General features: G+C 41.1%; 2 protein-coding genes across 2 annotated transcripts in view; one reads left to right on the top strand and one right to left on the bottom strand.

The window, feature by feature from the left end:
- Nucleotides 1-1,702: 1,702 nt before the first annotated feature.
- lrrc47 (leucine rich repeat containing 47) lies at nt 1,703-8,907 on the bottom strand. Its single transcript, XM_066690569.1, has 7 exons — nt 7,878-8,907; nt 7,129-7,590; nt 6,312-6,428; nt 4,943-5,058; nt 4,644-4,746; nt 3,841-3,930; nt 1,703-2,726 (listed from the first exon to the last, which is right to left on the bottom strand). The coding sequence occupies exons 1-7, from the start codon at nt 8,451-8,453 to the stop codon at nt 2,490-2,492; spliced, it is 1,701 nt and encodes a 566-aa protein (XP_066546666.1). The 5' UTR covers nt 8,454-8,907; the 3' UTR covers nt 1,703-2,489.
- Nucleotides 8,908-9,075: 168 nt separating this feature from the next.
- The window catches only part of cep104 (centrosomal protein 104), a 31,429-nt gene continuing 19,088 nt past the window's right edge, over nt 9,076-21,416 (top strand). The window contains exons 1-13 of the mRNA XM_066690656.1: nt 9,076-9,125; nt 9,888-9,994; nt 11,286-11,412; nt 12,036-12,209; nt 12,823-12,961; nt 13,285-13,347; nt 14,491-14,567; nt 14,790-14,958; nt 15,329-15,484; nt 15,919-16,134; nt 16,895-17,098; nt 18,203-18,370; nt 21,104-21,277. Coding sequence (XP_066546753.1) covers nt 11,300-11,412; nt 12,036-12,209; nt 12,823-12,961; nt 13,285-13,347; nt 14,491-14,567; nt 14,790-14,958; nt 15,329-15,484; nt 15,919-16,134; nt 16,895-17,098; nt 18,203-18,370; nt 21,104-21,277 — 1,653 coding nt within the window. The 5' untranslated portion in view covers nt 9,076-9,125; nt 9,888-9,994; nt 11,286-11,299. The remainder of the gene's footprint in view (nt 9,126-9,887; nt 9,995-11,285; nt 11,413-12,035; nt 12,210-12,822; nt 12,962-13,284; nt 13,348-14,490; nt 14,568-14,789; nt 14,959-15,328; nt 15,485-15,918; nt 16,135-16,894; nt 17,099-18,202; nt 18,371-21,103; nt 21,278-21,416) is intronic.

Below are 21,416 nucleotides of genomic sequence, written 5' to 3'. Positions count from 1 at the left end.
AATGAACAGCACTCAGAATAGCAAACCATGAGCTCTATTGGAAACTTTTGATGTTGCTATTTGTGCATTATTGTTTCCCCGCGGACTGAGAAACCTGGTTCAGTCCCCTTCATAGACGATCTTTATGGCAGTGTCCTGCTCCGTCCCGGGGCTGCTCTGCTTCTGTCCCTCACTTGCCGGAGCAAACAAACTGGCATTCACTTTCAGCACCCAGTGCACGATTCTCTGCTTCGTGTAATAATCCCCCTCCGGAGAGAAGTGCGTCTCTTGTTCGCTCTCAGAGCTCTCCTCCTCAGGTACGTCCTGAGATTCACTTTCAATCGCGGAGTCCTGGGAAAATAATGTCTTGCTCGGCTGCGTTTCCGCGCTGCTGGCAGTGGCATTGACCCCGTCTGTCCTTACCCCGCTGTCGGCGGCACTGGAGTGGACCTCGTCTCGCTGCCCTTTCTCTGCCGACCGAGGGAGAGGGGTGGAAAGAGATGCTACCAAGTGCTGCTGGAAAGCGGGCGGTTTGGGCGCACAGGCACTGCGGGACTTTTCGTAATTGAAGCACTCCTTCACTTTAGTGACTGTGAAGGTGTCATAAACGTAGAGCGCTCTCGTTAAAGGAGGTGCATCTCTTTGTTGGTATGCGTGGAGCCGGTATTGTACATTTTCTTTATCCAGACTTGCTTTGGACAGCTTGGCTTCCAGCAGGGCTTTGGGCTGCTCCTGTTCCACTGCGGAGACGCGCGTCTTTACGCACAGAAACCCACCGGGGGTCAATCTGGACCCCTTGATCGGAGGCAGAAGGACGGGTTGAGACAGATCTACGGTGCTGTTCCGTCTCACTGCACATTTCTGCACAGTTGTCACCAGCAAAGGACTGGATCTAGTGATGAATTCGGCCGTGTTTGTCCGCTTCCCGGTCTGACGGAAAGTGCCCACTGCTGTTCCTTCCACCTCGGACCCCGATGCTCTGGAAGTGTGTGGCCGACCTTGGTGTTTAACATTAATGTCTGGCGTCTCATCGGACCCTTCCCCTGCACTGAGCCTTTTGGATTTCTTGCAGGTGCCTCTTCTGCTCTCACACCACGCGTGTTTCTTGTGCCTCATCCCGTGGGTCATCCTCATGGTCATTGTCCGGTTTTTAATTTTCACTGCGGCTTTGCTAGGTTTTATGCCCCCTGCTCAATACATTGACTTTACTTTGACTTAAGGCTTCCTGGGCTGCCGTTTATACATTTATCTGCTCTGTCACTCGCATCCTATCGCAGAAACGTGATCGGTAACTATACCCGAGGCTCTTTCTTGTTAACCCCTGAAGTGCCATCTAGTTTCAGGACGCCATCGGTTCTGCTTCATGCACAGCGACCTAGACTGTATGACTGAGTCCTGCAGACTAAAAGGCACACAAAGTCCCGTGATAGATCAATATATGTTTAAATACCGTCCAGGAAACGCTGCGGTCAAAATTATTTGATCTGGCGAAATGGTTCGTTGTATGTTATCTAACTTTTGAGAACAAAGATAAAGAGCGAATTTGTCCTGAAATAAAATCAAATAAACGCATGCATTTCCTTCTTGCGATGATTTTTCTCAAAAGTAGCTTTCATTTAATTTGGAAATTGAAATGTTTAGAGTACTTTAAATGGACTTCATTAGCCATTGTCTGAAAAATATATAATGACATATGCTCCAGAATAAATTAACTTAATAAATATTGGTAAGAAAACCACACAACTTGTTTATTGAGACATTAATCGATGGGGTTGAAAATACATTGTGCAGTACTGCATACAATATAGACCATGTAAAAAAACCGTAATAATACCATGGCCTGTTTGTGAGTATTTTACATTAATGTCTGTGTTAATGTCTATGGTTATAATTATGAATCATATTAGAGCACACATCAAATCTCCAGTTAATTCCTGGGGCCTGTCCATTGAGGTTCAAACGAAGCTAAACTATAAGTGGAATTACAGTATGTCTCACTTCAAGTCTCAAAGAGAGAGACAAATTGCTTAAAAAAAAAAAACAATTGCAAAAAGCCACATTACAAATAAAGTGTTTAAAGTTAATCTGATTAATCCTTTAAATTTCAGTTTTTAATGATTTTTAAGAATGTAATTGCTGGGTTGGGATCTCTGTGGTTGTGTTTTCAGACTAGGTTGTTATTTGCTGGGTTACTTAACTTTTCCAAAACACTTTCCATAAACACTTGTAAACGCTTATGCCTAGATAGTAAACAAGGGTAGCATGTTGACTTGATACCATGACTATGTATTGTGACACAGCAGGGCTATATTTATTGTCATTATTTCTGTCTTTCAGCTTTGTAAAGTCCTTTCAGGATAGAGATTTTATATATTATATATCAAAAAAAGAGACAGTAACCGAGAATCCCACAGAGCACAGAAGCACAAAAGGAAAAGTTAGGAAAAAAAAAAAAAAAAACAGATGGCAACCTGTGCGTCACAAAGGAAGAACATGGTTTATATTTGGAGCTATCGCACAACAGTCAAGTTGCTCATGTCTACGTCGAGGTCAGTTTTGGACGGGTAAACTACTTTTAAGTTTCCATCTGCATCCTCAATTCGAACCTGCTGCACGATCAGCTCTGGAGAGGCGTTTTCATTGGCTGTGGGCTCTGAAGCTCGCTCGCAATTGGTGGGTTCCGTCTCCCCATCTGACAGGGTTTCTTCCTTGTGGTCAAAGGTGAATTTGTTCAGCTCTGCCATTTTCTGTGCGGAGAGAACAAAAGGAGGAGATAAGCACATGTGCAAGAAAATGTATACTGACTGGCAGCTTGTCAAGATAGCATTGTTATCTTAGGATACGTTTACCTAATCACGAGTAATATAGGTATCTGGGTTCTAGAAAAAAATATTTAATCACATTTAGTGTGTCTGCAAGTATTGAAACTCCACATTTTTCAAGATGTGTGTGCAAACTTAGTACTGTTCCCAAATATATAACTCTAACCCCTTACTAACACTAATGAATAAACATTTGACTATTAAAGACACTGAGAAGTCAACATTACATTGTTTTAACTAGAAACCCTCCAATGCAGCACCTCTTACAAAAATAAGATATGGTTTTGATTCTAATGTTTTCCATAATTAAGGATAACGGAGTCACTAACATGAAATGCATAACTGCTGAAGAAACTACAGGGCTCTAGTTGATTTTCATGTCACTCTTTGGGGCGACAAATGTTCCCACAGTCAAATGGCAAAACTTAAAATTACACTTTCATCAGCATCCAGGTTTTGACCCTTATTACGTTACAGGACAGGTTATTTTGTTCCAATTGTTTGGAATTCTTATTCTTGTTACACTGCAAAACCGCCAGGAAACAATTCCATGGCTGATGTGATTAAGATGCACCACATCCCAAGAAGTGTAATATCAAATATAGAATACGGTTCACACTTATGAAACCGATATCAGTATTATGGTGTTTTTCTTAAATATAAGCTTCAAACACAAAATTGATTATATAGTATAGATTAGACCTATATTTCCCTTCCCAGATGAAAAACTATTGAATTCGTTTAATTGGTTATAGAGATGTGCAGAAACAATACATTCTTAAATAAATAAGGCTTTGGGCTTAGGGATGTGACAATGTATTACTCAGTAACGTACACCAGCGAGTTCCTATATCATTTCCGATTGTTATGACATGGTTTATTCCACTCACAGCACATGAACAAAGGATGTGGATTTTACCCATCATCAGAGCATCTCAAGGAAAACTGCAGCCCCTCAGCCTAACACTCACACTAGCTCACAGGCAAACACCTCACAGACCTATCATGGTTCATGTATCCCTTGCAAGAGGTTTCTCACCACAATCAAAGCATCCATGGCATCCTTGCATATCTGGAGACTAGTGGAGCTGGTGACCTCCACAAACAGCTCACTGGTGGACTTTCTCATCTGGGTAGAAGGGAGGAGAGAATATAAATGAAATGCAGGGGACAACCTATACAGGTACTGCAACTGTTGATAAATGCACAACCAATACCAAAAAACCTGCTGAAAACGATGTGAATGAATTATGTTGGCAGCTGTGCAAATCAGACACCAGTGCTGACCTCTCTTAATGCAGATACAACTTATTTTTATTTTTTTTGTTGTTGGCTGAATTGTGGGCCTCCACTCTGTTCAGCAGCTAGTAAATGACGTGTTGCAAAGTTATTTCACCCTTCTCAGGTGTCTAACCCCAGCCTCATATCACATAGACTTTGAAATGGTAGATGTCTGCTGAATACTTGCTCTAGACTAGCCAGAAGAAATGATGGGGTGATACCAGGCTTGGTTATCTGTGCATAAAATTGCTGTGCAGGGCAGATTTCAATGCATCTGCACCAGATTACCACAGAGGTCATGAAGCCTCTAGTTATGGATGTGCCGGGTTGGAATTTATACATCGTGGAGCAATAAAATAATAATTAAAAAAGAGCAACAAAAATAAAGTATGAAAAGATTATTACTGAAACTATGTCCTGATGAGATATTGCTCTTGTGGTCATGCTGAAGTCATAAAAACTCTTAAAAGCCACTTGCAAAGTCAGCAATCCCCCAGGTTTGTCCTGTCTACAATCTTTGCAATGTTATCGTTGTCTGTGTATACCTGGGGTTGAGGTTACCTTTGTTTTGTCACTGTTTGTTATCGGTGGAAATGAGATGATGTGATCCTCTGCATCGACCAAACAAGGGAAGTTTTCCTTCCCATCAAGAAGATGTAGGTACCTGGGAAGAAACAAATCAATCAATAAATGACAAAATGATAAGTGAAGTAGGAGTAATCTTACATGAATATCAATTAAAATCAATTTGGAACTTTTCAGACAAGACTTTTCCGCCAATCACAAATAACTTCCAGTACTTAATTGGGTTTATATTGGGCAGCAGAAATCCAGAACACAGACCGAAGTTGGTTACTCACTTGTGAAGCCCAGACACATTTTGGCGTTTCTTCTGTTTCCTCTGCTCCTCGGCCTCCAGCTGCAGCTGCCTCACCAGATCCGATGCCTTCGTCTCCTTACGGCCCAGTGGAACGATCTGCCGATTGAAACGCACATTTCTCACAGTGCAGATTACAGGGACACAATCTGCCAAACACCGCCCTGAAAAATAAAGATTCTCTCTCATTTTTGGGGGTTTTATTTCCTCACATACTCAGGGAACCTTTAAAGAGTGAAACCTTCCAAAGCATGCAACTACTAATACTGTTAAGGAAACAATTAAGAGAAAATAAAGTTGGCCTTTCCCATGAGATAAGATTTTTCCGGTTGCACTGTAACATAAATAATAGCCCATAACTGCCCATTCCTGATACACAATCTATACAAAACAGCACTGACAAGGGTCCCCTTCACTACTACCGAATTATTTTTACAGCAGTTAAATCAGGAAAGCATATATCTTACACATTTAATCCCCCATGAAACAAAAATATTTTCATATAGGCCTACATGTAGAAAAACACCAAGCACAGTAGTTATGCATAAGCCTAAATAAAAACCCCAATATGCCAATGTCAGGGCTCAGAGTCTCATGCCCCTTGTATGCATCTGTATCTCTTGCTGGTGCCCTGTAACAGTAGAAACAGATATAATAACAGCCCACAGAGCAATTGGAGAAACACTCAGCCCTCATTTATTATTAAGACTGCCAGTAACGTGATGGCTCCATGCACCTAATTAATCCCGGGGATTCAGAAACCGGATTCTACACGTAAGGAGAAATTGGCCCCATTCGTTAATAATACACTACATCTCCACATCCCGAGTGAGTGTTGTTTAAAATGCAGGGCTACTTTGATTGCAAAATGATGAAAATCGGATCTGTCACTTTCAGAGGGGGACCAAACCACAAACTCAGGATAAACCAAAAGAGACCAAACAGTCATTTTGGGGAAGCGAGATTTAGGGGAGTTTTTCCTTTTTAATATAGAGAATAAAAGTACTCAGCTGTGTCCTAGTTCTTAATTTCTCTGAGGCCAGGCAAGTTCAAACTTGATAACTGACCAGAAACCCAGATTAATGATCATTTAGACTGATTTTCAGAGTGATATGTTTTGATGGGTCCGATATAGCACTCATTAAATGTATCACTCAAGAAGTGACCTATTGTTGTCAAATAGGCTTAAAGAGCGTCTCTACTGCTTTTGTCAAAGGAGACACAGACACAGACACAGACACAGAAAGAAAGGAGTGCATACAAAACTTACTGCGCATGATGTTTATCATGAGATTATAAATCTGTGTTCTGGTTGTGAAAGAATCAACATTTTGAATTTAGTTCTAAATTACCTGCAGCGTTTTGGGTGGTCTGGCATCGTAGAGCAGGGGTCCCTTAATTAAACTAAGATCGTGGGTGGCAATGGTGGCAGCTGTCCGTTTCTCGCAGATTTCATCGTGGAGTTTGATCTGAAACAATTTCACAATGAGACAAAGAGCAGCGCCAAAACCTGCAGCAGGCACTACAGGGCTGTGTAATACTGTTCAGAAGCTGGTAAATATTCAGGAAACATATGACTACTTGAGGGGAAAAATGTACAGTATAACATTTCTATTCCACAGTTTTGTGTACTTTTTATTTTTGTAAAGGCAAGTTCGCCATCTAGCGATTTGAATATACATAACAGTGACAACGGGCAGGCAGAGCATCCACAATGAATGCAGATTACATTTGTTCTGTCACCCTTGAGGGACTACAGAAACCAGTGCCTGATATTTTGTCCCTTTCCCAATCCTGATGAAAATCTCTGGTAGATTGAAAACGTTGTTTGTGCTAAAAACCTGTGAAGCATGGGCTAAATAAATACTTTTTATATTTTGGAGCTGTAGTAAATGTGTGGGTATTTCTTTTTTATTCTATATGATCCTTTTCGATACCCAGCACCTTCTTTTTCAGATGTGCGTGTGATTAATATTTTTTCTTCACTTTCCCAATAAGCCTTTCTTTCTTTTAAGATAAAGTTTGTGTATTACTTTGGAAAAGAAGCTTTTAAAACAGTGTTAGCACAAAAAATCCACTTGTTTTTGTTGGGAGCTGTAGGAATCTAGTCAACATTACATGGCCAATTGGCTGTAGGATGTCTGATGTGCCAGAACTGTACTTCATTACCTGTGCTGTTAGAAACCTTTTCAGCGAATTCCCTGCCTTTAAGTTCATCCCCTTGACAGTGCAGCAGACGATGTATGGGCGCACATCCTTGACCGCTGCGGTGACCTTCACCATCACCGCGGTGGGGCTCTCCGAGATGTGCAGGACCCTCACCACCATCCGGTTCAAATCATCCACCCCCTCGTCCTCCTTTTTGTTCTTCTGCCGCTTGTCGTTTTTCTTCTTTCGGTCCTTCTCCCGGCCTTCTTCCTTTTCCCCGCTGTCCTGCTTCTTCCCCTTCCCCTTGCCCCTGCCACCGGCTCGCAGGTAATCCAGGATGGACTTGGTCTGACAGCCATTGACCATCTTCTCCAGGCGCTTGTCCTTCAGCTTGTTCCCCTTAAAGTTGATCTCTTTCAACTTGGAGCACTCAGCCAGCTCGGGGGGGATGTCAGTGAGTTTGTTATTGGAAAGGTCCAAATTCTAAAGAAAGAAAGATAGATAGATAAAATACAAAAGAAAGAAAAAAGGTCAATTATCAACACAATCACAGAATAGTTGTATAACAGAATTAAAAGTATTAGGATGACTTTACATTCATTTGATCCAACTACAGTTCTATGCATTTTACTACTATTTAATTTATCTTGAACTTCTACTACAACCAAACTGTAATACAGGTGATTTTAGGTGTATTCTTTATCTTACATATGATTGGCATTTTAAGATTAAGCTATATTGTAGGTGCGGTGATGCTGCTGGTGCCAAACCTTGAGTGCGACCAGGTTATGGATCTCTCCGCTCAGCTCCTCGATGCAATTCTCCGAGGCCACGATGGTGCTGAGCAGGTCCAGGTCCTCGGAGTACAGGTCATCGGGGAACCTGCTGATCTCATTTTTGGACACATTGATAGTGGACAGCTTCACGCACTTGCTCAGTCCGCCGGGCAGCGCGGAGATCTTGTTGCAGCTGACGTTGAGGGTGTTGAGCTCGCACAGCTGGGACACCTCGTCGGGCAGCGCTTGCAACTCGTTCACGGAGACATCCAGGACTTTGAGGGCCTTCAGCTGGCCCACGGCTCTGGGGATCTGCGAGAGCTTATTCCTGCAGAGAATCAGGCTCTGGAGATGGACGAGCCGCTCAATGCCCTGGTGGATCTCCCGCAGGCTGGGACACTGGCTGATTTCCAGGTAGTTGAGCAGGGTGAGGCTGTATATTCTGGGATTCAGACCCCCGCTTTCCTGTATTTTCTGATCGATGTTCACTCCCTGTAACACAAGCTCACGCCTCTTCTCTCGGCCAGCTTTTTCAATCTCTTCCCACTGACTTTCCGAGTAAACCTCCATGCTTTTCAGCTCAGTGCAGACCGGGTATAGAATAAGAAAAACACTTCACCCGGAAGTAGAATGGAAACTACTTCCGCTGCCAACACAATACCAGAAAACAACTGAAAATGAATTATAAATCTGTATTTGTATATACAAATGGGGACCACAATAATAATACAAGTTATCGCTTTCAATTTCAATATTAGTGTTCGCCCGGCTATTCCGTCCACTGATTAATCTAACACTTTGTTTAAAAAATACTTCAATCAGAGGTTTTTATTTTATTTATATATATTTTATTATTATTTCTTTAAACATAACATTTCCTAGCTGAAGTCAATTATTTCTGTCCGTTTTAAGTCTCATAAATAGTTTTAAAATGACTCCAAAGTTTAGTCTTCAAATAAATACTACTGTATACGTCAAAGCACAGTATCGTCACCACAGAAAATACACCACACATCCCACTTTCCTCCCTAGGTTATCTGGTCGCATTCTTCTAACGCAGACTTCCGCAGTTCTGCGCAGATCTGCAGAAGCCCCCGATCCCATTGGCGGAGTAGCGCAGATCCGCGCAGACCTGCGGAAACCTGCGCTACACGAACACGACGTCTGTGCTCTGACTGCGCAGGCTCGAAACGTGGTTGTTGTCAAACGGTGGTTATGGAGATGAGACAGGACTGGGCAGAGGTACTGTGACAGAAAAATACCTTTTAGATGTTGTAATTTGTGCGAAGTTTTAATATCAGAGCGAACATTGATTCTAATTTAGGTTTTTTAATCAGTTTGGGTAGATTTGACATGTTTGGCACACATTCCTCACCATATTTGTTCATTTAATATGGGCATGTTTAGAAGCAAAGTTGATTTTTTGCCCTTTTTTGTACAATTAATTTACTATGTTGAATACTGACTGTCTGTAAAAGGGCAAAACGCTTAGTCAATCTAGTCCTGTGTAGGTAATTCAATCCGATCGCCTCCTTGTGTTAATCCTATAGATAAGTAATTATTAAATGCAATTATATGGCTTATGCATCTGAAATATCCTACAATAATAGTAATCAAGAAAGAGACCGTGTGCGTTATTGTTCTTGATGTGGAAGCATTTAGAAATGAAATCCTTAACTTAAAAATGAACATGGTTTGTAGCCGTCTTCTAGAAGAATCCTGAACTATATTACATTTTTAACGGTGGGTTTTGCTTATGTGTCAAAAAACATGAATGCATAATAACAAATGAATGTTTTCTTATTGGAATTGAAACTTGTAAGAAATAATAATAATAATCATAATAATAATAATAATAATAATAATAATAATAATTAGAATTTGGAAATGGGTAGATTCACAATTTTGCTACTGTCTTTATGGTTTATGATATATAGGGCATATGAGAGGTTCAAGAATTGTATGCAAATGTTTTCTGTTTTTGTTTTAAATCTTTATATATAGGACATGACTGTGTCAAGCACTTACTTTGAATGGATCTAAATGGTGATGCTCTAGTGAAAGCCTATTCCTTGGGTTTGATGTCAGATTTAATGACACTGAAGTACCAGGTGAGCAGATCAGATATCTTCAAAGACTGAGTTTATCGCAGTCTCTGCTTGCCACGTCTGTTAAAAGTGTTTCAGTTTGCTTCAATTTTTTCCGAAACTTGCATACAATTTTCCTTACACATACCCTGACACTTTTCATTTAAGCTGCCTCTGTTGCTATAATCATCATCAGGATGTCAGGTTGCATTGCTGCAGGGGTTGGGGGGGTCTGTCTGACTCTGACCTCACTGATAGCTACCTGAAAAATACCTTTCTTCAAACTATGGTACAAGTTGGCTAACCTCCAGCAAACTTATTCATATAATATAATATAATATAATAACCTTGTGGAAACAATTCCTACCATGATTGCAAGTTGACATCCTGAAAGTGATTAAATTAGAGCTATACATTTAAAAGTTGTAAACAGACATTATGAAACTTTTAGGGATCTTACTTTAAGCAGGTGAAGCTGTGTCATGATACATTTTCAAAAACCTTGCTATTGCCTGTATTTTATTTAATATTCTTCTACTGCATTAGGTCTACATCTTTAAAAGAATGAGTGACGCTTGGATCATTTTAAACCCTTATTTATACACCCAAGAAACTGCATTGTGTTAACTCCCACATAGGGGGTTTTATGCATTTGAATTTGGGGTCTTGTTTGACACTTTTTCTGGAAACCATTTTGTGGGGTGATTAAATCAAACTGTAAAGTAGGTAGACAGTTGTGCTATCTGTACATAAACATTCACAGTGCTCCTTACATCCCAAATATCACTCTAGATCCTCACAATCACTCCAAAATTAAACTCGTTTTTTGATTAACACCCCTCTCCTACAAAAAGTCATGCATCTCAGCAGTTATTCATATTTGCCCTTAAATATTTTTCCTGGCTTTAAGCCTGAATGGTATATTGCTCTTAACAAAATTAGGTTGGAATTTTCCCAACCCTGACAAATAAGTGTTCTGGTTTAACTTCTTGTGGGAGTGAAAAGAAGTGTTGAGTAGGCCCAATGCGCTGTTCTATCTGTTTGCAATTGGGGAAACTAGACTTTAAGATTGAAGGGTGATGACAGCAAATACATACTGCATGAATAATTCTCCCTTCAGTCCTTATCTGTCTGTAATCAATCAGTCAAGTGCTACATTTCTGTTTTATTGCCTATGACCACATGCTTCAACATTTTGTTTCATAATGATTGTTGTAATTGTAGTTTTTCCACCTTAATGAACATGTTGCGCCACACTAATGATTAAATGCATCAGCCCTGACGTGTCTTTCATTAACAATGTTATCTCTCTTAGCCAACTGTTGCAGAATGCCACACAAGATAGGGTTTGTAGTGGTCAGCTCCTCTGGACACGAGGATAGCTACAGCGCCAAGGAGTTAATGGTTCACGCCCCTACTGTCAATGGATGGAGATCAGCTAGGTATGGACAGCACAGTTATACATTTTGAAGTGAAGGAATGACTGTTGTTTTCAGTCGTACCAGCTGTATCATGACAACGACAGTGATGATTTGTGACCCAACTTTCTTTCAATGATTGTGGGGTTTTGAGTTCCCCAGAGGCAGCTAATGTTTATATTCTCAGCATAAATAATCTATTATAACATAATGAACAGCCGTACTCATGTTATAGCTGTGAACTGAGCCAGTGTTCCTGGCAGGGCAGTGGGCATACATTTCTTGAAAATAAAACGGTGTCATCTGAAAAAAAAGGCATCTGTTTACCAGGTGGAAGATGTTGGCACCGTGTCCCTTGCTCACGATAACAGCAGGTCAATGGAAAGTTAATGTACGTAGGCCATGTGTTACTGCTCAATTTGTTCTCCAGAGTAGCTGGCAATACCTTCACCAGTCACATTAAAAAATAAAGACCACATTTAATTAGATGAATAGTGAGATTACACACAGAAGTTGGAAATCAACTCTTTATTCAGAAAATAAAACTTTACAATCATTTTTTTACTTTTGTTCTTTTGGCAGTTTCTCTGGAAAACAGAGTAAGCAAAACTGGTTGCTAATGATGCAATGTCCGTCACTTTGCACAGATTTTGCCTATACCCTCAGGAAATCACCATACAGCTGGTCGAGCGCTGCCGCATCAGAAAGCTCCAGCTGCTGGCTCACCAATACATGATCTCAGCGAAAATCGAGTTCCACATCAGCGACAGTCTGCCAGATTCCTTTTCACCCACTCAGTCCGGTAGCTTCCGCAGGCTAGGGTGAGTGTCAGAGAAATCAGTACGCACTGTTTTGTTTTGCACTGAAAATGGATGGTTTCCATTCTATCTGACTAACGGAGGGATTGGCATGTACACTTGGACAGCCTGCCCAGACCACAGTAATCCAAGGCAGGCACTGTGGGATAAATTTTGGAGGTTGGAGGTGGTTGTTCCTCCTGTTTTATTACTGAAACTGCTCGTGTGCTTTGTTTGCACACATGGAAAGTTTCTGGAAAATGTGTCCAGTAGTGTTGCCTAGGATGGAGTGCCTGAACACCCTGAAAACCCTGGCACCAAAAATGTTTTTATTGTTTTGTTTTGATTTTCACTGTATTTACAGTCCAATGAAAAGTTAGTAAGTTAAATTAATTGCACACACACACTTAATCTTTTTTGATTCTGCCTTGGGTACTACTCCTCATCTGTTTGTTTTAGAAATAATTCCTCTTATTATTCACGTTTTTGTATATATTTGTTTGTTTGTTTGTTTCATCTGCATATGCTAGCTCAGTGTGTATGAATGAGCAGCATTTCTAATCCTGGTATATAGTACTATAACTAGATAAACTGTAACTATGACCCTTGAAACTTTGAAAGACTGTTATTTTTCTAGGTATGTCTCACTCTCTGACAATGAGAAAACGGGATTTAAAGCTCGGGAGCTGAAGTCTGTTCATGTGGATGCAGTTGGAAGCTACCTGAAGCTGACTTTCCACAAGAACCACGAGAATCGATACAACCTATACAATCAGGTAAGGTACTATGTTTCCTCATACGAAGAATCGGAGGAGAGAACCACATCTGTCTATTTTACTGAATCTCAAATAACTGTATAAATATATAGTTTACTTAAAGGTTGTTTGATATTTTTTTAGTAATGCTGAAGGTGTGTTTCTCTGTAATCCAACCCATAGCTCATGAGTAATTAGATACTGAGTTATTTATTTATTATCGGTATTTTAATATACCCAACACAATAAGAAGCTTTTAATATGTTTTCAGTGTTATCACAGAAGATATTTGTTCAAAATACTTGAAAAAAACGGTTACTTAAAGTTAGTCTTATTTATTTCAGGTTGCATTGGTTGCTATTAATGTTCTTGGAGACCCAGTGGATGGCAAAGAAATGGATATCACTGTAAGTTAACATTTAGTTAGATCAATTAAGTGATACCTGAAGCTTTTCATTTTAGAGATGTCTTGTTTAATTCTTCAGTAGATTTTAAGTCCATAAAGCTTGAATATGTAGTACTGCATAATAATTCCTAGAGGGCGCTGTCTGCTCTCTGTTCGATCAGACTCTACCAGTGTTTTCATTTTCAAGTGACTGCTTCTACTGTTTAATCCATCAAACCATTCAGTTGTGTCATCCTCTCATAGATGATTGATAGAAAGACATTAAAAGCAATCTTTCATGTAGCACTTGTGCAATATTCAAGGTCTGTGTTTAAGTTATTTATACAGTCAAACTAAAATAAAGAGTAAACATAGGATGGGAGTCTTTGAGGGAATTTGTAGCTAACCTTTAGGGTATTTTGTTGTGCGCTGTGAACCAAGGTGTAGGAAGAGGGGAGGAATGTGCTGTTTAACTATGGGGGTGGTTTCTGAGACACGAACAAGGGGTAATAAGATAAAAGCGCAGATTGATGCCTGCTGGAAGAAGAGCTTAATTCTTTATTGGAAATGGATTCTTGTGAACAATTCAGGCATTGTTAGTGTATAATCTGTTGGAACCCTATTCCATTTCTGGGATAACGTTTGCTTTATTTTCATTTGGGAATGCTTTGCAAATTACTCTGTGGCACTTTTGCAGAGTTATAAGCAAGGTTTACAGTGGCTTTATACTGTGTTTCCTTTCATTACGGTCTACTCGCTATTTTTCCAGTACAAAATGTGAATCCAATCCTTTTTTCTTTGTTTGATAGAAGAGCTCTATATTTTCAGATGTTACAAATTCAGGCCGAAACATTTTTGAAAAACCCACATGCAAATAGTATAATTAGTTTATTAGTTGTGTGTCCTATGCTTAAAAGCTCTGTATCCAAGTCTGGGTCCATTTGCATGTGTCTCTGCGTGTGTGATAAGCTTATCTGTGTAATGTGGAAGAGCCACATTTTGTTTTGAATATATCTGTTGACATTTGTGGTCGAATTCCAGTTTTGTGAATAAATCGTTGTGTTGGGGATAAGGATGGTTGATTGCTCTCATACGTAACAGGCAAACCATGGGTTAGGAGGTTTGGGGTCATAATAAATACTGAGCCTTTTATTCCACTTTGCAGCCAACAAGGGATCAACTGATTGAACAATACCTCAACAGCACTCACAATGACATCTCCCTAGATGGAACTTACTTAAGGTAATCTAACTCTGGCAAATGTTTCAAGCACACAATTAGGAAAGCAGTCAAATAAAAAAAACAATGGCTTTTGTTTGAGCTTGTTGTACTGAAAACATGCAGTGGAATGGAGGTCAGAAATGTGAATACTCCATCCTAATCATTGCCCTATTAGTAAGATATGCTGGTATGTTTACGTTCTTACAATATTTATGCTCTGGGTTCTCCTCTTGTCTTGATCAGTAAATCCGATTCCATTTCCCCATTGGATGACCTGGCATTCGATATGTACCAGGACCCCGAAGTGGCTCAGATCATCCGAAATCTGGATGAGAAAAAACAGGACGCTGTCCGTCAGGAGAGATACGACCTGGCCAAGAAGCTGAAGCAGGCTATCGCAGACTTACAAAAGGTACACTCAGGATTGAGCCAAAGAAATGCACAAATGCACCCCTTAAAAGGAGTTGTTTAGGTAGCTAATACTTCCCTGTTTTTCTAAAAATCAAAAAATGTTTTATTTTTTTAAATTATATTTTGTCATATTTTGTGCACTGATCATTAGATCAAATATAGGTGAGAAAAGTGCCCTATACATTACAAAAGGCAAAAACTTAAACCAAAAACATTTTAAATGGATTCTAAAGCCTGTGCAAAGATCTTGAAAGTTAGCCTTTATTACACATTGTATCATGCAATTTTCCAGTGATCCCAAAATGTTGTAATTTTACACCAGACTGGAGTATTATTTTATTTGTTTCAGCTTGTTGATATTTCTTCTGTAGGTAGGGGAGCGCCTGGGCCGTTATGAAGTTGAGAAACGCTGTGCAATCGAAAAGGAGGACTACGACCTGGCCAAGGAGAAGAAACGGCAGATGGATGAATACCGCCTGACAGTTTATCAGCAGATTGAGCTTCACAATTTACTTGATATGGGCCCGGTCAGTACTGTAACGAACACTAACACTGAAATGCAAATACCGCTTCACAGTGTGTTGTGATGATGAATTAGCAACATAATAGAGAAGTTATTTGTTTGCATTGTTTAATGAAAAGGATAATGTTTTAATTATAGGGTTAAAAACTTAATGAATCCCAGTTGGCGGTAATCCTTTTCAGTACCTTGTGCCAGCCAAATATTTTGAACAAGCACACCCCTTTGTGGAACTTGTCACACTTTTAAGTCTCTTTAGTTTTCTTTGTAGTCATGATGTCATCTTTAAAATCATAGCCTTTATTTACTGAGCCGCCTGTCATATTTCAATAAAAAAGCTCCCACTGGCATAAAAAAATAAATCAGTGGGTTTAAAATTAATTAACTAAGTAACCATTACTTAACCCCTTCTCTCTCCTTCCCTCTCCATCTTTCCACTAGATTTGGAAGACAACCGAAATTTCTTTGGAACCTCCCGTTGCCATTTTCCCTCCTCAACAGGAAAAAACACGCGAGACTCCGCCCAGACGAAAAAAGCAAGAGAAGAAGCCAGAAAAGCCCCCTGAGCCTGAACACCCCATCCCCAAACCATCCACCCCACAGCGGACCCCAACACCCCCTCCACCCCGAGCTCCATCAGACGTACCCAAGATCGATGTAAGTGTAGGTTTATTTTTTATGTTCTGGGGGTTAAATGCTATCATTCATATGATGACCTGGGGAGAGGGGGGGAAGATTTGGACATCGAAGTTATATCTTTTAAAATAAGTGACAAGCCTTCTGTCTAATAATGCCCTTATAAATATGAAATCAGTCATCTGATGTTGCGTATTTACATTTTGAATAAGAGGTAGGGCATTTATTTTTCTCAGTACTCTTACCAAGCTTGAGGTATTTGATTACAAGCATGACCGTTTGCAGATCAGGTTTCTGCATTTAATTAAATTTAATTAAAGCAATTAAACAGCTGGTTGATCTTCATGTTTGCCAGTGCTAGACAGAGGGTAGAGTTCTCCATTATTGGAGAGCCAGCTAGCTGAAGTAGTCCTGTCAATGCTTGTGGTTGATCATAATGACAGCCACTGTGGAATATTTGTGAGTGTTTTAAAATGTGACCTGGCACAATTTCCAATCTATTGCGCATAGCACATCACTGTGTGCATCACCGATTTCAACGACTTATATATGAACACCTCTCTCTCATCACATCACATCCGATTTGGGCATAGCTATTCAAGCAGTGAATTCAAAACAACAGTGTAGGCCATTAACCTTGCAGCAGCAATGCAATTTTAACATGGGGAGGGACTTTATATTTGCAACCTTGGCTTTCATTCAGATGTTTCATTCCTGTTGTCGAGCAAAGCCATTCTATTGATCAGTACTTGCTCTCTCCTATACTCACCCCCGCCTCCAGATCAGTGCTCTGCCCTATGACGAGAGACCCCTGCCTGCTCTGAGGAAACAGATGGGGGAGCAGCAGAGCCAGCTGGAGGAGCCTCCCCCCCCAGACTCCTCCAGGACCCCCCGGAGCACAGGGATCACTGGGGAGCCAGAGCCACTGACAGAGAAAGCCCTGAGGGAGGCCAGCTTTCCCATAGAGGTGTACGGGGAGGGACTGGTAAGTTTAAAGAAGGACTGGGAATTTTGTGAATCCGATACACGTCCTGTGATCCAACACGAGGGCCCCGTTTACAAAACAATTACAATTTGCCTTCATTTGTTTACATCAGGGGTGTCCAACTCTGATCCTGGAGAGCCCCAATCCACTTGATCTTTTAGGTCATCCTAAATCACCAATTTCTAAATACTGGGAAATTCTTCTCAGGAGGCTGCAGGTAGTCAGATAATTGCTCCAATAGTTTCTAAAGCACTGAAACCACCAGCTTCACTGATCAGAATGAAATATTTCCAAGTGTTTATTTCCAGGTGATACAAGGGTGACCTCTAAAACCTGCTGGACAAGGGCTCTCAGGACCAGGATTTACATTCCTGGTTTCCATTTTTCCATTTTTGTAGTTGTTTTGGCAACAGTGTCACCTTTCCATGAAAACATATACAAATCATTGATCCCTAAGAGCACAAATAAATACAGAAATACAGAAATGCACAATGGAGTCTGTTGTATTTGTGAAACTTTAGTCAAACAGTTAATTTCCTGCATAATCTATTACTGTACATCAGGGGTGCCCAACACGTTGATTGCGATCTACTGGTGCCCCCCCCCCCCCCCCCCGCCCCCCGGACTGAGGTAAAACTGCTGTCAAACCCCCCCGGACAGATGTTAAACTAGCGTCAGTAACCCCCCCCCCCCCCCCCCCCGGACCAAGGTTAAACTACCTTCAGCACATCCCCCCTTCCCCCCCACCATCGAAGCCAAATTACCATCAACACCCATGGGACTGAGGACCGTCATCACCACCTCATGGCACCAGAGATCGCCGGAGGAGATCATTACAAAAAGTAGCTCTCATGATAAAAAAGTTTGGGCACCCCTGCTGTTCATCCTTACTTTATTAGTACTTTTATTGTCCCCTAGCTTAAAATGTCTAACAACATCACGTAGCAACCTAAAATCAATACGTACATGTTCTGCACATATTCTCTGTTTATGAGGCCAGATCCATTGTTTATTGCCTGAAGTACTGTTGTGAATTGTGGTGGTCCTATGCCCTATACTCCAGTACTGTTCTGAATTGTGAGGGTCCAATGCCCTATATTCCAGGTGGCAGGAGCTTACTCGAAGACTTGGTCTTACCGTGAGGATGCGCTGTTGGCTGTGTATAAAAAGCTAATGGAGGCTCCAGCAGGAATGCCTAAAGACGATCTGAAATCCATGGTGCGCGCAGCTGTGTTTCTGGTCAGGAAGGGCCTCGTGGACAAGGTGTCATCAGTAAGTAATAATGTGACAATATTTTATATGCTCTTCTACCAAAAGAGGCATGCCTCCCTCCTTGTTGGTGTTTGTTTCTCTGACAGACACCCTGACCCCCAGTGTTTGTTGTTACATGTTTGACAGTAGTGTCCTGTCACCACTGATTTAATTTTGCTGTGATGGCCATGCGTTCACTAGTGTGCTAGTGCTATATTACAAAGTTAGGAGTGTAAAACAATATCTTCCTTTAAGATTCCCTTTCTAATGAGTTAACTCAATGGTGTGTAGAGTTCTATGACATAGCTTCAAATTTCAGTGTGGAATGGGTTTGTGCTTCAGGCTATTGTTAGGTTCTCAATTGAGGTAATGATGTAATGCATCAGTGTATTGCATCAAGTCTCTCCATTTGTCACAGTTCTGCAGTATAAAATACATATATAAGTTCAGAATAAAGACTGAATATTATGTGGGTGTTAGGCCAATTAAAAGTTATACATGCATTGATCCATCCAATTTTTTTTTTTTATGTAGGGTTACAGATCACTGAAGAAATTGTCTTACGGTAATACTTAACATATTAATTTGAGTCACGTTAAGTGATTAAATTTGGGTTATGTTTTAGTCTGGGCTATGGTTGGGATTAGAGTCCCCAGTAAATTTGTGATTACATAAAAGTCCCCCTGACAACTTGTTAGAGTTGGTTTAAAATCTATTCCTATCCTTGTCTGTGCATTGTTTTTATAGGATAACAAACCAACATCTGTAACTGTTCTGAACAACAACAATTAGCACTTCAGTAATCCGGTAATATTTACATCAGTGCCTAAAATAGAAGCTAACTGTCTGCAGATCTTCTTATTACATGAAATAATGAGGTAAAGCAGGGCCGACGTTTTCTCACAGTGCAGTAACCAGGGTAACTGCGGTGCTGTCTTACCACCAGGGAATTTGTGCCTTTACAGTCCCCCGAGGAAGCTCAGGCCAGGCTGGGCCCCTCTCCTCCAATTCTCTCTGTGAAGCTGCATCTTTGTCATGTTAAATAGCGCTACACAAAGGACGTGTGCTATTCATGTCTTTCCTAACACACTAGTGCTCTGGTACGAATCCCTTTTGCAGGTGGAGATTCAGCCCTCGTTTAAAGCTGTCCATTCCTTCACGTAAAGGCCATGTTTGTTCCTCTGTGTGTAATGTATAGTTTGTTATTGTCTTGCTGTCCGCATGCTGATTAATTAGCTCGTCTTACTTTACAAATTCCTCGGAAGGCCACTGAAATAGGTTCGTGTTCACGGTCCGGCTGATTTACAGGCAGTGTGCATGCCGGCTTAGCCCTCTGAATAATATAGGTAAAGTACCAGAGACATTCCCAACGGCTCTACACAAATGTGTTTCAGTAACACAAATGTTTTGCAACATCGGGAATAAGGATGCTGTCTTTTTACAACAAAGGAAAACCTCCCATTTTAATTAACTGTCTTGTACTACATTGTAGTAATAATAGACAAAAGCAAATCTGGTTACGCTCAGTTATACCTTGACATTTTCTTGAAACACCAGAAAGGGACTTTGTGTGGCTACAGGGCAGGGAGTTCAATGCTCTCTTACAGGGAGGCAATCTCTCCAAAACCCTCAGTTTGTTACCCAATTAAGTCACATCATACATATAGAGATGGTTGTAGTTTTCTTGAATTTTGCATTTCTTCTCTGTACTTAAATTTGTACTCATTTTATTCATAATTGTTTTATTATTCACATTACATTACACTATACACCGATCAGCCATAACATTATGACCACTGACAGGTGAAGTGCATAACACTGATAATCTCGTTATCATGGCACCTGTCAGTGGGTGGGATATATTAGGCAGCAAGTGAACATTTGTCCTCAAAGTTGATGTGTTAGAAGCAGGAAAGATCAGCAAGCGTAAGGATCTGAGCAACTTTGGTCATGGGCCAAATTGTGATGGCTAGACGACTGTGTCAGAGCATCTCCAGAACTGCAGCTCTTGTGGGGTGTTCCCGGTCTGCAGTGGTCAGTACCTATCAAAAGTGGTCCAAGGAAGGAAAAGCGGTGAACCGGCGACAGGGTCATGGGCAGCCAAGGCTCATTGATGTACATGGGGAGCAAAGGCTGGCAAGTATAGTCCGATCCAACAGACAAGCTACTGTAGCTCAAATTGCTGAAAAAGTTAATGCTGGGTCTGATAGAAAGGTGTCAGAACACACAGTGCATTGCAGTTTGTTGCATATGGGGCTGCGTAGCCGCAGACCAGTCAGGGTGCCCATGCTGAGCCCTGTCCACTGCCGAAAGCACCTACAATGGGCACGTGAGCATCAGAACTGGACCACGGAGCAATGGAAGAAGGTGGCCTGGTCTGATGAATCACGAGTTCCAGGTGTTGACTTGGCCTCCAAATTCCCCAGATCTCAGTCCAATCGAGCATCTGTGGGATGTGCTGGACAAACAAGTCCGATCCATGGAGGCCCCACCTCGCAACTTACAGGACTTAAAGGATCTGCTGCTAATGTCTTGGTGCCAGATACCACAGCACACCTTCAGAGGTCTAGTGGAGTCCATGCCTCAATGGGCCAGGGCTGTTTTGGGACCTACACAATATTAGGCAGGTGGTCATAATGTTATGGCTGATCAGTGTATGGTTTAAATTGAACTGTGTTGTGTCGTGAATCTGAAAACAGAATAGTCAGAAGGCAGTCAGGAGTTTGACAGTCCTCTCTATGCTGCTCTTTCAAGGTGTTTCAAGCCTCTCTGAAGCTGCTGAAGATGATCCTAACCCAGTTTATCCCCAAACACAAGCTGGGTCGAGTGGAGACCAGCCACTGCTTGGAGCGCACCTGGCCAAACCTGATTGCCAGAACTGGAGACCCTGCTACCCGCCTTCGCATTGCGGCAATGCAGTTCGTCCAGGTAAGGAACACCAGACAATGGTGAACTGAACACTTATCTTATGGTAAAAAAGATAATCTATCTTTAAATTAGTGAGTTTTTAATGCAGTTCTGACTAAGGCTCAGATTAAATCAGAAGCTTGACCCACCCGTCCCTTGC

The sequence above is a fragment of the Amia ocellicauda genome, chromosome 18, assembly GCF_036373705.1.
Source record: "Amia ocellicauda isolate fAmiCal2 chromosome 18, fAmiCal2.hap1, whole genome shotgun sequence".
Classification (NCBI taxonomy): Eukaryota; Metazoa; Chordata; class Actinopteri; order Amiiformes; family Amiidae; genus Amia; species Amia ocellicauda.
Note: the sequence above shows the minus strand (reverse complement) of the source record. Positions and strands in the feature narration are given on the sequence as shown.

What these genes read in the sequence shown, in the direction of transcription:
- lrrc47 (XM_066690569.1), bottom strand. Translation starts at nt 8,453, where the DNA reads ATGGAGGTTTACTCGGAAAGTCAGTGGGAAGAGATTGAAAAAGCTGGC. An exon ending in CAAACAGTGACAAAACAAAG is followed by an intron (nt 3,931 to 4,643) that starts GTAACCTCAACC and finishes CCTTCTACCCAG; the next exon opens with ATGAGAAAGTCCACCAGTGA. An exon ending in CCATGGATGCTTTGATTGTG is followed by an intron (nt 2,727 to 3,840) that starts GTGAGAAACCTC and finishes CTCTCCGCACAG; the next exon opens with AAAATGGCAGAGCTGAACAA.